Source organism: Myotis nattereri, assembly GCF_964212035.1.
Source record: "Myotis nattereri genome assembly, chromosome: 2".
Classification (NCBI taxonomy): domain Eukaryota; kingdom Metazoa; phylum Chordata; class Mammalia; order Chiroptera; family Vespertilionidae; genus Myotis; species Myotis nattereri.
The window spans coordinates 32,258,893-32,275,108 of NC_138076.1; the positions used below are offsets into that span (position 1 = coordinate 32,258,893).

General features: G+C 41.9%; 1 protein-coding gene across 1 annotated transcript in view; it reads right to left on the reverse strand.

The window, feature by feature from the left end:
- The window catches only part of MYO16 (myosin XVI), a 418,102-nt gene that overhangs the window by 110,975 nt on the left and 290,911 nt on the right, over positions 1-16,216 (reverse strand). The window contains exon 27 of the mRNA XM_081084505.1: positions 3,566-3,668. Within this exon, the coding sequence (XP_080940631.1) occupies positions 3,566-3,668 (103 nt within the window). The remainder of the gene's footprint in view (positions 1-3,565; positions 3,669-16,216) is intronic.

The window sequence follows — 16,216 nt, forward strand, 5'->3', positions numbered from 1 at the left end:
AGAACAGAGCATAGCAAGACCAGGTGCCGGCGTCACAAAGGGGCCTTTCCACCGAAACCAAATATTAACGGCACCTAATGTTTTGATCAGTGCGCTGATTTCCAAGACTCCATTTCCTCGTATTTAAAATGAGGTCATTACTGTTCACCCTACCTGCTTTCTTTTTTCTACATAGAGATGCTATTCAGCTTAAGTCAAATAAAGCAAAAAAAAAAAAAACAAACAAAAAAAAACACAAAAACACCTGAATAGTTGGTTTTTGGAGAAAACACACACACACATTCTGTAGAAGAGAGAAATCATTTTTTACAAAATATTAAAAAGTCCCACTACCTCCCTCGCATATTGACTCCCAAGCCACAACTATGTAAAGAATAAATAGCACGTGGATAGGTAAACAAACCCAACAGCACTGAAGGGAAGGACAGAGACATGTCCTCATCTGAGGCAAGGAAACACTGGTGTTCATCAGCACTTGTGCATTTGCTGCCATGTATGAAAGTGTGAGAACCATGGACTTAGAATCCTATCTTTTTTTAAAAAAAAAATACATTTTATTGATTTTTTACAGAGAGGAAGGGAGAGAGATAGAGAGTTAGAAACATCGATGAGAGAGAAACATCGATCAGCCGCCTCCTGCACATCTCCTACTGGAGATGTGCCCTCAACCCAGGTACATGCCCTTGACCAGAATCGAACCTGGTTCCTTTCAGTCCGCAGGCCGACGCTCTATCCACTGAGCCAAACCAGTTTCGGCTAGAATCCTATCTTGATGATTCAGAGGCTTTACTGCACAAGGTCTGATTAATGTCAAGGAGAAATGAAGAAATCTCATAAGATCTTCAAGATGCAACAATACAAGAATCACACCTTTAGTAAAGAGAATTTAATTTGTAGCTAATACTCTAGACCAGGGGTCCTCAAACTACGGCCCGCGGGCCACATGCGGCCCGCCGAAAACATTTATCCGGCCCGCCGGGTGCTTTTGCCGCCGCTGCCAGTCCTGCTTAGCAGCCGACTCGTCCCGGGCCCGCAGTGCCCATGTGTGGAATGTCTGAGGGACAGTGAACTGGCCCCCTGTTTAAAAAGTTTGAGGACCTCTGCAGGTTCACACAGCAAAAGGTAACTCTGATCTCCTCTATCTTCTGGCATTGTTCTTAAAATTACGGAAAAGAGTAATTTAACTTATGCTAACCATTCAGAGGCAAAGGATTAACCCTGCCTGCTTCACAGAAACACACACTGTAACTCTCAGCAATTTGGGAATCATGCTACGGACACAGTAACCATCCATGAGGACCTCACTGTTGCTCCTGTTCATCCTGGTCCATTAAACCACTGAGAAGAGAGTCATCGTAAGAACTGCAACTATCAACACATTTCAAACAAATGCTTTGGTTTTCAAACTGAGGAATCTGACTTACCAGGTCAAAAATGAATGTTTTTTTTTTAAAAAAAATCCTTTTGCTCTCTGACTAGCAGAAAAGTGACATAAGAGTAAGCTTTATTTCTGTGAAGTCAATGATTTGTCCTCTATGATAAAGCACCCGGAAGGTTACATTTTACAGAAGCTGAAGAAAGCAGTCTCATCAACTATTTACTATGGAACACAGGAGCAAACATGTTCAATGAATGAATACATTTATCTTTGTTCTGTATTTTTAGGCTCCTTTGAAGAGGTAAGGAGTGAGGGGAAATGGAATAGTGCAATGAAATGTGAGCTTTTTCCAATTTTTTGTTTTGATGAACTTTTTCTAAGTCCAAGCATGTGTTTTAATTTATCATTGCCCTCAGCAGAAATTTTAAGTGTCTTAGCACATGGATAAATGGCTGCCAGTTTGTTCCCCAGTCCCCTTGCACACTTTGATCCCATACACTACACAGGTGTATCAGAGAACTGATGGCTAGTCAGGTATTGTGGTCACTGCCAGTCACTTTCTTAGTGGAGGATTTATTCCAGACTCCCTCACCTTTTTCCTACAACAGGACCTTCTTTCTCAACATTATTTCTTTTTAATTATTCTTATCCATGAGTATTATTTAAAGGGAAAAAACACAAGAATATCTTAGAGTTACTTATTCATGAACCACTACTATTTAAAGCTTACTTAAACATTCCATCGATGATTCAGTTGAAAAGACTTAAGTTCACCTACAAGCTTGATATGCATTTCTATCTGTGGCCCCCACATCTTATGACTCTGTTGTGACTAGCTCACATCATTCTGTGTTAGTAATTCCTCCTTCCTTTTTTATGCAATCTTTAGGCACGATGTGCATCCATGATTACTACAGACTGTGTAAGCCTCCTCCTTCAGGCTGTTATTTAAAGTTCAACTCCATCATTATTAGGAGAAAAAAAAAGAAAGAGGGAAAAGATGGTAAAGAAAAAGATTGGGTGGCAGAAATAATCAAATCATTACTCATCAGTGCTAAAATTTCATGTTCTTAGCTCTTCATCATAGAAGAACGTGTGGGTTGATGTCAAGCCAGTAGTTTCTACCTATTGGGCTAGATTGAACCACTCTCAGACATGCTCAGCAATTCTGAACCTTCTGTTCATGTCATTTCTGAAGTGAAGATCTTGTTTGAGGCCTCAGTGATTATCATATATTTTCACTTATGAAAGCTCCATCATTTTCTAAATGAGATTTATATCTGCTTTCCACTAATGGTTATGTTTTGCCAAAACTATTAGCCCCCATGCCCTTTGCTGCCTAAGCACTTAGAGTTGTTTTATAGCTAGAAATGCCCAATAATTCCTGGTGCCTTGGCCTTGATTCTGTTTCCCATTATTGCTCCAATATTACCTTCTTGTCCTGACTCTTAAGTTCCAAACAACCTCTTCCTTATCCTAGTAAGGTGGCATATTGGCCTTGTTAAACAAAACCCACCCTGTGCCTCACTATTTCTGGGGAGTATTTCTTGTTTTACTGTTTCATGCTAATTCCTCCCTCTGCAAGTCCAGCTATTCCTCCCGTGGGCCCCTGGCCTCTGCCAACCAAAAGGATCACAGGACGTAATTAAATGTTTCCAATTATGAAGATTTTGCCATTAAATGAGGTTGAAAGGACAGTGGCGTTTTCAGTGTGTGGTAGGTTAGAAGCAGGGCAAAGAGAAACAGAGCAAAGGAGCCTAAACAAGACTCGAGCTGGGGAAGTCTGGTCTGAAGAACACTTGTGAGATACCAGCCAGGAGCCAACGAAATCACGGCTCTGTCCTCACCGTTCGCTTTCTCTGGCTTCTGCTACATTTTAGATGTTTCAAAAAGCTTTCCTGACAATATTTAAATCTGCAACGTGGACACACTGAGCGGGGCGACAGGAACGTCTTGTCAGTCCCGTACAGGAGCCTGTGGCTTCCCTCGTGTGTGTGCTGCACGCTGCTGAAACCAGGAAATCAGAAAGACTGATGCGTTTCCAGGGAATACACGCAGTGTCTCGCCTTGCCAAACACATCAAAGCAATTTGTTTTTGCCAGAGAGACTCCGGTGGCTCCCCGCAATGACTCAGCTCACTTATTTAAAATCCTAAGCGGGTATGTTAGGAGCTTGTAGGTCACTAACCTGCCAGCCTTGTAATTTACACTGCTGGAGAACAAGTCGGCATTTCTCCTCAGCAGACAGCTTCTTCTTCTCGCCGGGGAGTGTCTCCACCAAGGGCTTATACCTGTGAAAAGCAGCAGGGACATGAAAGTGGTGACTGAATTCATCAAGCCAGTGATTATAAGCAACAGAACTGTCTTTATTACACTGTTTCTTAGCCCCCACTCCCAGTTCCACGTGTCCCCATATACTCCATTCATTGTGCCTTTAACAGGCAACGGTGCAATAACACATCTTTTACATGGAAAATGATGTTTTAAATGAATCAAATATATTGTTCAAGCTTTTAATGTATGTTTAACACTAGCATGGAATGATGCAAACCATGTAGCAAAAAAGGAGAGGAGGAAGAAGAAGAAGAAGAAGAAGAAGAAGAAGAAGAAGAAGGAGGAGGAGGAGGAGGAGGAGGAGGAGGAGGAGGAGGAGGAGGAGGAGGAGGAGGAGGGGGAGGAGGAGGAAGGGGAGGAGGGGGAGGAGGAGAAGGAGGAGGAGGAGGAGGAGAAGAAAGAAGAAGAAGAAGAAGAAGAAGAAGAAGAAGAAGAAGAAGAAGAAGGAGGGAATCTGTTAGTTTTTGCTTAACTATTTAGAATGATATTAAAAAATAGAGCTTTTAGGAAACACCAGCATACTTTATGCCCATTTGAGAGTGCATCTTGACGTAGTTAGAATCTATAATAAAGGAATATCAAAGCACCCGGAATCATTGAGCAGAACAGCTTTCTCCCCACATATTACATAATTGAGTATTTGAAATCTTTCAGCAGGACATTGTATTATGTCCTGGAAGTTTCTTTAAATTATTATCTTTCATTCCCTAGCTGAAATGCTTGCCAACATAATAGTTTTCTATGGATGTATTAAAAAATACTGCTTTCAAAATTATATCATCAATATAAAAATTTTTTGCACTTATGGTATGGAACCCGACATATAAGTAAAACTGCATTAGAAGGAGGAAGAGGAAGAAGGGGAGGGGGAGGAAAAGGAGGAAGAGAATAAGAAAAAGGAATAGGACCAGCAAGAGTAGGAGGAGGAAAGAAAAGGAGGGGGGAGAGTAGGAGGGAGAGGAGAAGGAAGAAGAGGAGGAGAAAGAGCAGGAAGGGGAAGAGGAGGAGGAGGATGGACAGAAGGAACAAGGGAAGGTCTGTGTGAGTGCATCCTCTTCTGTGTGTGTATGGTTCTCATGTGGGACTGCTAACGGGACTCAGTGCTAAAGGGTAAATCACCTACTTTTCTTTTCTTTTCTGTAGACTATCTTAGCATTTCATCTAAATTTTGCTGCGGCAAATTTGGCATCTTCTAAAAGGAGTGTTTTTGTTTCCTCAAGGCAACTAAGGAGGGAAGTACATTGCCTACACATCTCTATTTCCCCCCTTCCCCGAGCCAGCACTGAGAGCAGTGGCCATGTCCCACCGACAGCCACAGCGGACTCACACGCATCTCCTTATTTCTGCAAGTGCTGTAGAGAAATGAGGTCCCAGCGTGCGAGCCAGCGCTGCAGTAACTAAGGTTCTGGCCTATAATGCAGACTGCGAAAATATACCTATTTGACTTGTTCAGTAGCAGACGTTTATTTCCTTTCTTACATCCTGAGCATTGTCACTGAACACTCAGTACAGATGCTCCTCCACTTATGATGAGGTTATGTTCCAATAAGCCGACTGTAAATTAAAAATATCTGAAGTTGAAATGCATTTAATACACGTAACCTAGGGAACATCATAGCTTCGCCTAGCCTGCCTTAAACGTGCTCAGAAAGCTTACATTAGCGTACAGTTGGGCAAAATCATCTCACACAATGAATACACTGTAGAGTGTTGATGGTTTGTGCTCACGATCATGTGGTTGACTGGGAACTGAGGCTCACTGCCACGTCCCAGCATCAGGAGAGAATCTAGGGCATACCCATGGCCTGGGAAAAGATCAAAATCCAACATTGGAAGTTTGGTTTCTACGGAATGGGTATATGTGTAGCTCCATCATAAAATCAACCAATTTTAGGCCAAAGCATCAGAAGTCAGTGACTGTCTCTCTATTATTTGTTCCGGGTTGAGAATTGTCATAGTCTTCCTAATCTTGACTCAGATAAAATAAATACATCAACATCAGCAATACCCTTCCTTTTCCTGTATAGATTTTTGCTCATGTGTCAAATTTGGGGTACAGAAAGGAGTAAAAATAGCAAGTAACAGAGACTGAACATGAAATTGTAGTGCCAGAGGCAAGGATATAAAAATCCTGCTCATCCTTTTGATCAAACTGAGTGGACCGAGATGATCTATGGATGACAGAAGCATTCAGTGGATTTTTTTTTTTTTAAATAATAGGCAAGAATGTGATTTCACACCCAGCAGGCACTGAAGTTGGTAGCTATTTTTTTTTTTTTTTTTTTTACTGGCCATATTATGATTGCTGCAGGAGAGAAAGATGTATTTCAAGGGTGGAACAGAGAGAACAAGTGGGTCTAATGGAGTATGTGTGTGTTTGTGGAGGGTTGGGATGTGAAAGTAAAGTGTGCAGAGGGCAATGGAATGGATGCCTAAAAGTTATGGGCATCCCCAAACGATGCTGGTGCATGACTTCAGCAAACATGGATTTTATTTCACAATGTTTGGTCCAAGGATGACAAACCATATAATTGTATAATGTGTTAGACTAGGAAAGAAACTGGGTTGGGAAATCTAAACACAGCTTCAGGTTCCAAATATGTAGCAAATTTGCTATGAGGCCCTTGTCAAGCCACTTAGCAAGTACTTCTCCCCTTTCTTACTGTATGTGTATTTCTTGGGATACGACATAAATACTAGACTATTCCTGTCAGTCTTCAATGTGTGTGAGCATCCCTAAAGCACGGGTCATCTTTGTACCTTCCATGGTGTCTGCTCCATTGTTTTTGTATGAAGCAGGTACACATAAATGATGCTAGGAAATTGAGCTGGGAATTTAAGGGATGAGAAGTAACATTTCTTGAGCACTGAAGAAGTACAAGGGGCTTTTCATATGTTACTCCACATGCTCCTCATCACTGTAGGAGGTCTGCATGATAATCTGATAGTGAGAAAGCTGATGATCACATAAATTAAGTCAGTTGCTCTAGTTCACACAGATGGGTATAGGTTGAATTGTTCCCCCCACCCCCCCACCACCACCCCAGCACCTAATTTGGAAGTTGGATTTTTGCAGATGTAATCAAGGTAAGATGAGGTCATTAACGGGTGGGCCCTTATCCAATATGACTATCTATACTAATAAAAGGGCAATATGCTAATTAGACCGGGAGACCTTCTGGATGTACTTCCAGACAAAGCCATGGTGGCAGGGTGGTTAGGGGAGAGCAGGCTGGCAGGGGGGGCAGTTGTGGGCAAGCAGGCCAGCGGGAGGAGAGCAGTTGGGGGTGAGCAGGCTGGCAGAGGTGAGGCAGTTAAGGGCAAGCAGGCCAGTGGGGGGGGAAGTTGGGGATGAGCAAGCCGGTGTTGGGGGAGCAGTTGGGGGGGAGCAGGCCGGAGAGGAGGCAGTTGGGGGAAATCAGACTGGCAGGGAGGGCAATTGGGGGTGATCAGGCCAGCAGGGGTGGCAGTTGGAGGCAATCAGGATGGCAGCAGGAGCAGTTAGGGGTGATCAGACTCGAAGGGGGTGCAGTTGGGTCGATCAGGCCAGCAGGCAGAATGGTTAGAGGCAATCAGGCAGGCAGGCAGGTGAGCAGTTAGGAGCCAGCTCTCCTGGATTGCAAGATGGATGTCCGACTGCCAGTCGGCCTGGGATCGGGCCTAAACTGTCAGTTGGATATCTCCTGAGGGATCCCAGATTGGAGAGGGTGCAGGCCAGGCTGAGGGACACCACCACCACCACCCCCTATGCACAAATTTCGTGCACCGGGCTACTAGTGTACTTATAAGAAGAGGAAAATGACATGTGATGACAGAGGCAGAAGTTGGATATGAGCTGCAAGGCAAGAACACCAAGGATTTTAGGCCACCACCAGAAGCTAAAAGAGGAGTGGGGGGATTCTACCCAGAGTCTCAGAGGGGCATATGACCTGCTGACACATTGGTTTTGGACTTCCAGCCTTTAGAACTGTGAGATAATATGTTTCTATTCTCTTAAGATACCTAGTTTGTGGTACTTTGTTAAGGCAGCTTGAGGACACTTATACAGATGGTAAAAGTGGTTGATCTTGGATTTGAACCCAGGGCAATCTAACTCCAGAGGCAATTTCTCCATGACCATTGCTACAGTCTAGGCAGAAATGAACAAGCCCCCAGTGCTAGATGGTTCTAGTAAGGAAAAGGAGCATGAAAAACAAAAAAATATAAAACCCAATAGTAATCATCAGGACTGGGACATGCAGAGATAATTTGTTGCTCTTTGACCTTTGGGTGACTGGACCTCTCCTATAAGAGTCAATCAGAACTTATAATGAAATACAGACCCATTCAAGCTTAGGAAAATCAATGCATTTCTTCCATTTAGCCAGAGCTACATAATGAAAAGAAATCAGTCAAATTATCTTTTTGTTCTCCTATAATTGTTTCATTCTGGAACTTTGTTAATTATCACCAAGAATTGAATTGACAATAATTCAAATATCTGAATACAGTATTAACAAGTCAGAAAAAAAATTCTTACCCTTGGTGTCTTTTTTCTCATTTTATATTGTTCTTTTGACACCTAAAATGGTATAATTCTGACATTTCAACCGAAAAGACAAAAACGTCATCTTAGACAGGGTAAGGCATTCTATTTTAGTGTAATTAAAATCACCTCATCTTTTGGAATGTGAGTGTCATCTGTAGGTGGTGTCCCTGGTCTAACGCTGTGCTAAACTTAACCTCACAGAAACTCCATCTGAGGCCAAATGGTAATAATGAGCCTGGTGCACTATATGGTCCTGAGCACGGTGTGGTCACAGGTAGGACTTCTCAGCTCTCATCCCCACACACTCCAAGCCTCTTTTGTTCAAGATAAAAACACCACAACCCACTGAAGAACTCTGTGTTCAGGCTGACATCTGCCCTGTGTCCAAGATAAGTCAACCGATGGTTTGAAATAAATGCTACCTCTTCCAGGAAACCCATTCTTGTCTCATCCTCTCTTGGGATGAGGGAAATGATTGGGATCTAGATCTAGGTCTAGAATTGGTGGTCCTGTGGCTCATTGAGGTTCATTTAATCAATCAACTAATATTGATTGAGCACAAAATATGCACTGGGAATGAGTCTGGGAACAGAACAGATGACAATTCTTGACATTCTTTGATGGAGATAGAGCAGATAGAAATGTAAAGGGAAGGAATGTCAGACACAATGAAAGAGATGAAGAAGAATAAAGCAGGAAAAGTTTCATTGTGAGCAAATATCTGAGGGATGAGAAGCAAGTGGTGGCGCTCTCTGGGGAACAGCCAAGGCCAGAAGTCCTGAGTGGGGTAGTGCCTGCCTAGTTTGGGGAAGGAGGAATAGCAAGGAAGTGGCTGGAACAGAGCAGGTGAGAAGGGGGAGGAGAAGGATTCACAAAGGTAACCACATGGGTAAAGATTCAGATCATGCCCGTGATTCTAAGGACTTTGGCTTTGACTCTGAGCTGGGAATGAGCAGACAAGTTATATCACTTGACATTAAAAGAATCACTGAAGCTGCTCGGCTGAGAGTGGGTGGCAGTGGAGCAAGTGGACAGCCAGGGAGACCATGTGGAGGCTTTCCCGCAGCCTAGGATGGGAGCAATGGAAGTGGTAGGAACTGGTTGGACTTGAACTCTATCCATATCTGGAGGCAGAACCAATAGGCTTTCCTGATGGAAATAGTATCAGGAGTATGATGACATTAAAATAATAGCAGACACCATATCAGATACCTTATGAAATTGTAAGAAAGGACCACACCATAGGACATACTTATTTTGACGTTGCTAAGAGGGATAGATTGCATTTGAAGCAGAGAAAAGCTAACAACAACTGAGAATTATAAAGCAGAACCTAAGGAAAGGAATTAATATTTCTCATTTCAAAAGTCATTTTTCCTTTTAGTTTTAAGAAGGCATCCTACCCGTTGCAGACCTAGAGACAAAAAAAAAAGTTTATGCAGTAACCACAGAAGTCAGGTAAAATCTTGTAGTGACTCAACTCACTACTTTAAGAAATCTGCAAGAAATAGAAGCATCTCCTCAGAAAAAAAACAAAGCATTTATATCAAGCTAATACTTCAAAAACAAAACTGAGATGCAGTTTCTTGGAAAGAGTTTCTGTTTCCTGAGTATTAACTTCATCTCTTCATTCAAAAGAAAATTCTATTGTGAAGATTTAAGTCCTGGAACCCCTTACATTTTCTATTCAGCAAATATTTATTGAGCACCTATTGCAAGAAGAATCTCTGCCATGAAATGCGGAGGTTACCAAGATGTGATCTAATTTCACTGCGTATACTCAAATATACAGCATGGCGTTTTTATCAAAATTATATCTCAGAAAAGATGTGGTTTTCTTATGTCAAGACCTTTTTGATAATGGACATATTTTAGTTCCTGCAAATAATGTGTGGGGAGGACCATTAACCTCCTCCTCCCTCAGGATGGACTGGATAATCCACAGAAACAGGACAGGAAATGTTGCAGGAGCTCTATGTTGGAGGACTGACAGAGAAAAACAGCCCATCAGGGCAGAGCAAGGAGGAATGGGACTGGGCAGGAAGGCAGGACTGGGGCCGGTAGCCAAGGGAGAGCAGAGTTTGGAATGCAGTCATCAGTGCTTAATGTTGCAGGGAGCTTAAAGTGTGTCCGTGCTGAGAAGGGCTGCTGGATTTGGTGACTGGGGAATCCAGATAATGCCAGAGACACAGAAGAAAGCAGGTTCCTACAGCATAAAGACAGTAGCAGATGGTGGAGACGCACACGTGGTGGGCGGCTCTGGTGGTTCACCACATAAATAAAAGTAAAGGTCAACAGCTTAAGGGTGAAGTAGAATTAATTAGTGTGTGTGTGTGTGTGTGTGTGTGTGTGTGTGTGTGTGTTGATATTTTGTTTTTCAGGGGCTAGGAAGAACCGACAATGCTTATAGGCAACATTTGTAGAAACTTACAAGCTCTAGCTTTGCTTCATGCTTATTTTTTATATTTTCACTTTACTTGAGATTATATTTCATTAACTTTAGCTCTTATGGGATATGGATGCAGTTTCTTCTATGACCATTTCATTGATTATTTCGCACAGGGCTCTATGGGGTTTCTCTACCTGGCATGCACATCGCGAATGTAACAATCTGACTATGCTGAAATAGGGACGCATTTCCCTGGTTCTGCCAACTTGCCTGGGTTGTTCATTTCACTCGTATTCCTGCTCTCATAGTAAGCACAGTGCAGGTGCGCAAGGGTGATTTTCTAGCTATTTGGGGATAATTTGCAGCATTCAGAATGCTGAGTGGTGGGCTGAGCGTGGCAGCTGCCTAGCAACGTACTGACATCCATCATGAAAATAGAGGTATGGAGAGAAAGGAGCACAAGTGGGCTTGAGAGAGAAAGAAGACCTATTTCAACATGCGAGGGAGGGAGTGTAAGAAGAAGAAATGAGACACACACAGAGAGGACTTGCAGAGGTGCTTGGCATGGAAAGAGGAGCGCTTTTTCCTCCTTTTAGAGAATGTGAAAACACATAAAGTTGTCAAAAATTATCTAATTTACACAAAAACCTGTGTTTTCAGAGTGTGCACAGTCTTTCTCTTCTTCCCATGACTCTTAGGGTTTTAAAATCCCCTGTATGATTTCAGGTTCTGTCCAGGCTTTGGCCCCTGGCCTGCCTGTCTTGTAGCGGGGGTTGGCTCTGCTATTTTAAAGCCAGCGCGGCTCAGTGTACCATATATGAAGCCTTTATCCTGTGTACCTGCCTGTCCTTCTACCCCATCTTCTACCACTTTCCCAGTGGTTCTCTGCACCCAGTGAATCAAAGCATTTCAGAACTTGTCACATTTCTTTGCATCTGTTGTGCCCTCTGCCTGGAGCTCATCAGCCTGATTCACTTCCCAGGGTGGCCACCTATCTCCATTCTTCAGGACCCATGACCTCTTGGTTCATCTTTACAGGAAGGACAGACAGGGGACAGTAGCTGTGTTTTGCAATGGCTTTTACACCTCCTGGATTGTTCAGACCTGAAATTTGCTCTAGAGTTTGTTTTTACATCTGTTGTGACCAACGTTAAGCTTATCAGTGGTCTTTAGGATCTATATATAACTCTACTAAGGGAAAAAAGAAGTCTTTACATTATGACAATCTAGGACCTACTGCTTATGGCACTGATTAAGACTGATTTCACACCCCACTTGTGTAGCTCAGTTGGATGATTGGTGACCTATGAACCAAGAGGCCACAGTTTGATTTCTGGTCAGGACACATGCCTAGGATTCAGGCTCGATCCCAAGTAAGGGCATGAAAGAGGCAGCTGATCAATGATTCTCACCATTGATGCTTTTCTTTCTCCCTCTTTTTTCCTCTCTGAAATCAATAAAATATATTTAGAAAAACTAAATAAAAACGTATTTTAAAAAGAAAAGATATATTTCCCCTCTCTTTCCATATTATTGTGAATAGGCTGCTATCATCTTTAGAAACATGGATATGCCATTCAAAGATAGTGGCACTTCCCATTCCCATGTTGTTCCTGGCTCAAGAGCCCCCAGTAATGGAATCCTTGGGAAGAGTCGTCGGGAGGGCACTGCAGAGGAGCTTCCCCACTGCCATTGCCCTGCAGCCCATGCTGGTTCTGTCAGGGGCCAGGTGACTGGCAAGTTTAGGGCACCCCTATCCTTTACCTGAAAATCCCAGGAAGAACTCTCAGCTCTCACTCTGTGTGGGTTCTAACTAGCCAAGACGTGTGCATGAAGGTGGTGGGTGTGAATAACCACAACCCAAGTTCGTCCACTTCCATCAAAGCCACTTCCTTGAAAGCACCTCCTTTCAAAGCCCATGGCAGCGCATACACCCAGAGATGCAGCCTTAATCCTATGGTATTCATTCATTCACATACTTCATGTAATTAAGGCAGGGTGTTCTCCTCCCAGACAATGTGGGAGTTAAATAATAAGAAAGAATGCTACATTTTACCTCAGCTCCTGGGATTAGCCAGTACCACTCTGTAGACAAGACCAAAAAAAAGAAAAAAGAAGAAAGAAAGAAAGAAAGAAAGAAAGAAAGAAAGAAAGAAAGAAAGAAAGAAAGAAAAGAGAATTCAGAGTCTCTGCTAAGAATTTACATAACAATGCTCTCAAGTTCTCTTACTTACAGCCAGTTCCACCATTTCCTTTTAATTGTGCGATGTAACAATGTTCTATTTATTCAATAAATGGATGAAAGTGAGCACTACATTAGTAACATCACAGTGTGAAATACGTGCTAGGCTTCATTTCCTGAGCAGCCTTTGCAGCATGAAACGTTTATTTCAGCCAGGTTTGTACTTGTTTTTAATACAGCCCTAGGATGTTTTTCTACACAGGAACCCCACCCGCGCTTGCAAAATCCTCCAGAGCCATCTACCATAGGGGACATTTAAAACTGTGCCCTCTTGGGGGACCAAATATGTGACGGAGCTGAAACATGGCTGCAAACGAAGGAACCGCCCCTCGTGCTTTCCGATCTCTTTATGCACACCCAGGAGGATGCTGAGTACAATCGGTGCTTTTGTCCTGCACATTTTGCAGAATTTACTGGTCGAGCCATAGCCTGTATTTATCAGGTACAAGAACAGCTTGTTTAGTTACACTGAAAAGAACAGATGTTCATTTGTTGTTGAAATCTAAATAAGAGATCTCCATCAGCTATATGGTTTAAGAAAAATTATCCTATTCCTAAAGCTATTTGCTCCTTAACCAAAGATTCACCAGGGTCAGTCTGACCTCCTGTCTTTCTGAGTATGGGCAGGAAACCAAGGCAGGCCAATCTGTTTGTTAGAGTTATTTGCCATTCAAGTGTTTTCTCTTTCTCCTAAACAGAGAAGGCAATTCTCTTTGGGAATGGCTAAAAAGGTTTATGAGGATTGGTGGCTAATGCAGTCATTTTATTAATACTACCAGTTTATGCCTACTTCAGATATTGAAACTAATTACTTAGTATCATATGAATCTGTTGTTCAGAATATCACCGCCATTACAGCTGGTTATCCAATCATGAAGAAGTTAAGAATGAGGTATGATCTCCAAAGAAACAGTCTGGCACTGAAACTAGATCAGACTATTTCAATACAAATGAACATTTCTGTTGTACACTTACTTTTGAAGGTGTATGACAATGGTTGAATCAAGACTTAGGGTTTGGTATCTGAACCTAATCATGATTATTTATTTTGTAAATTATTCACGTTTTTAAAACCACTTTATTGAGGTATGGTTGACAAACAGAATATATTTAATATATTCTTTAATATATTCCACTGGATGAGTTTGGACATAAATACACATCTGTAAATGCATCACCACAATCAATGTCATAAACATAGCTATCACCTCAAAAAGTTTCCTCTTATGCTCTTTAGTTTATTTAGCAAAATTTTAAGATTACAATACGGTATTATTAACTCTAGGCACTGTTCTGTACACTAGATCTCTAGGACTTAGCATCAACTAGAACACTAGAGGATTGGATAACATAAAAAATGCTCTATTAACATGCCACACACTTTCAACACAGCACACACTTAAATGTTCTGGTTCCTTGCCCTGACCCGTTTGGCTCAGTGGATAGAGCGTCGGCCTGAGGACTCAAGGGTCCTGGGTTCGATTCCGGTCAAGGGCATGTACCTTGGTTGCGTACACATCCCCAGTAGGGGGTGTTCAGGAGGCGGCTGATTGATGTTTCTCTCTCATCGATGTTTCTAACTCTCTATCCCTCTCTCTTCCTCTCTGTAAAAAATCAATAAAATATGTTTTTAAAAAAATGTTCTGGTTCCTATCATTTCTATATAAATAAAAGCCAAGTAACCAGAATGCTGGAATGACCGGTTGCTTTGACACGCACTGAGACCCCATCAACACCACCCTCCGCCCCGCACCCCGATCAGGGGCAGGGCCAGACGGCCAACCTCCCGTGTCCCCTCCCCGCTCACTCCCCCAGCCGGCCCAGCTGGATCAGCCCCAATTGGGGTGGGCCAGCCGGACACCACCCATGCACAGATTTGTGCACCAGATCTCCAGTTTTTGGGGGGTTTTTTGTTTGTTTTATAATTATCCATTAAGATTAATACATGTATAACACTTTGCTTGATATAGGAAATAGTGGACACCCAAACTGTCTTGCCTGACCTCTCAATAGAATGCTGGACATTTTCCAAAGGACCCTTAGGAATCACTAACTCTATGATCATGGATCACTTTTGACTAAGCTATTTGTAGTTCTATAGGGATAAAACTTAAGCTGCAGAAAACTGGTAACAATGCAAATGATTCTTGTTCACAGAAATGTAAATTACCTTTGTCTGGGCAGCACAAAATGAATTTTGTCAGTAAAGAATACAAATCTCTGTAAATCAAATTTTCATTTGAACTATTTTACTACTCATTTCCTCTTTACATAAAGAGCTGAAAAAATCTTTGTTACATAGTCAACACATTTTTATGACCATCAAGCTTTGATCTTTTTTAAATAATACTTAACCACAATATAGTGTGATAACTGAGAATTAGCAAGGATGGGTTAGCATTCTAGTAACAATCAAATCCAAGTTTCCTTTTTATTCCAATATACTCTCCAAACTCTGCAATCCAGTTTCTACTTTTGTGCACACCATCATAACATCATATATCACGATAGTTAATGATTTATATGTCCAAGCCAACAACTTTATTGCAGGGATTTTTCCTCCTTTTCTGTTTTGCATAATTTGATCTTCTCTGTACCACATGAAACCATTGACCACTCCTCCTTGAATTAGCCATAACCCTGGCTTCCCTCCTATTCTTTATGTTACCCTGTCACCTGTTTCACAATTTCTTCTTTATAAACATAATTTCCTCCATCCTTCTACTGAATGTATGTGCTTTTTCAGTCTTTACCTCTTGGCTCTCTTGTAATGTTTTCTTTAAGAAACCTTAAACACACTCAAAGCTATAACAATCATTTATAAATTAATGATTTTAATTGTTTTTGTATGTAAAACACAATAATCACTTTCCTGAACTTCATGGCAATTTGCTGAATTGCCTCCTGAAGAGCACAATTTGGATCTCCCAAACACACCTCAAGGTCAACACATTCCATTCCCCACCTCACACACACTCTCCCATCTTGTCCTACTCCCTGGGATCTACCATTTACCAGCTGCCTACCTGGAAACTGTGGAGTCTGTCAAAAATTGGTTCATCAACATGTTTTGTTCATTTTAACATCCTAACATCTTTAAAGTTTATGTTCTTTTCTTCATCTCAATCCAGTTATCTCCATGAAGCCTCAACCACATCAATCAGTGTAATCAATAGTCTTCTAAATACACACCTGTCTAGTAAATTTTTCACACAGTTTTGCTCAAAAAGGACTCCCAACCTCCAGTATACATTTCTAGTCTTTCATGGGCTAGCAGATTTTTCATGATACTTTGCCTTTTCTTGGTTAAACACCTCCCACCCATTAAGATCACACACTCCTGCCA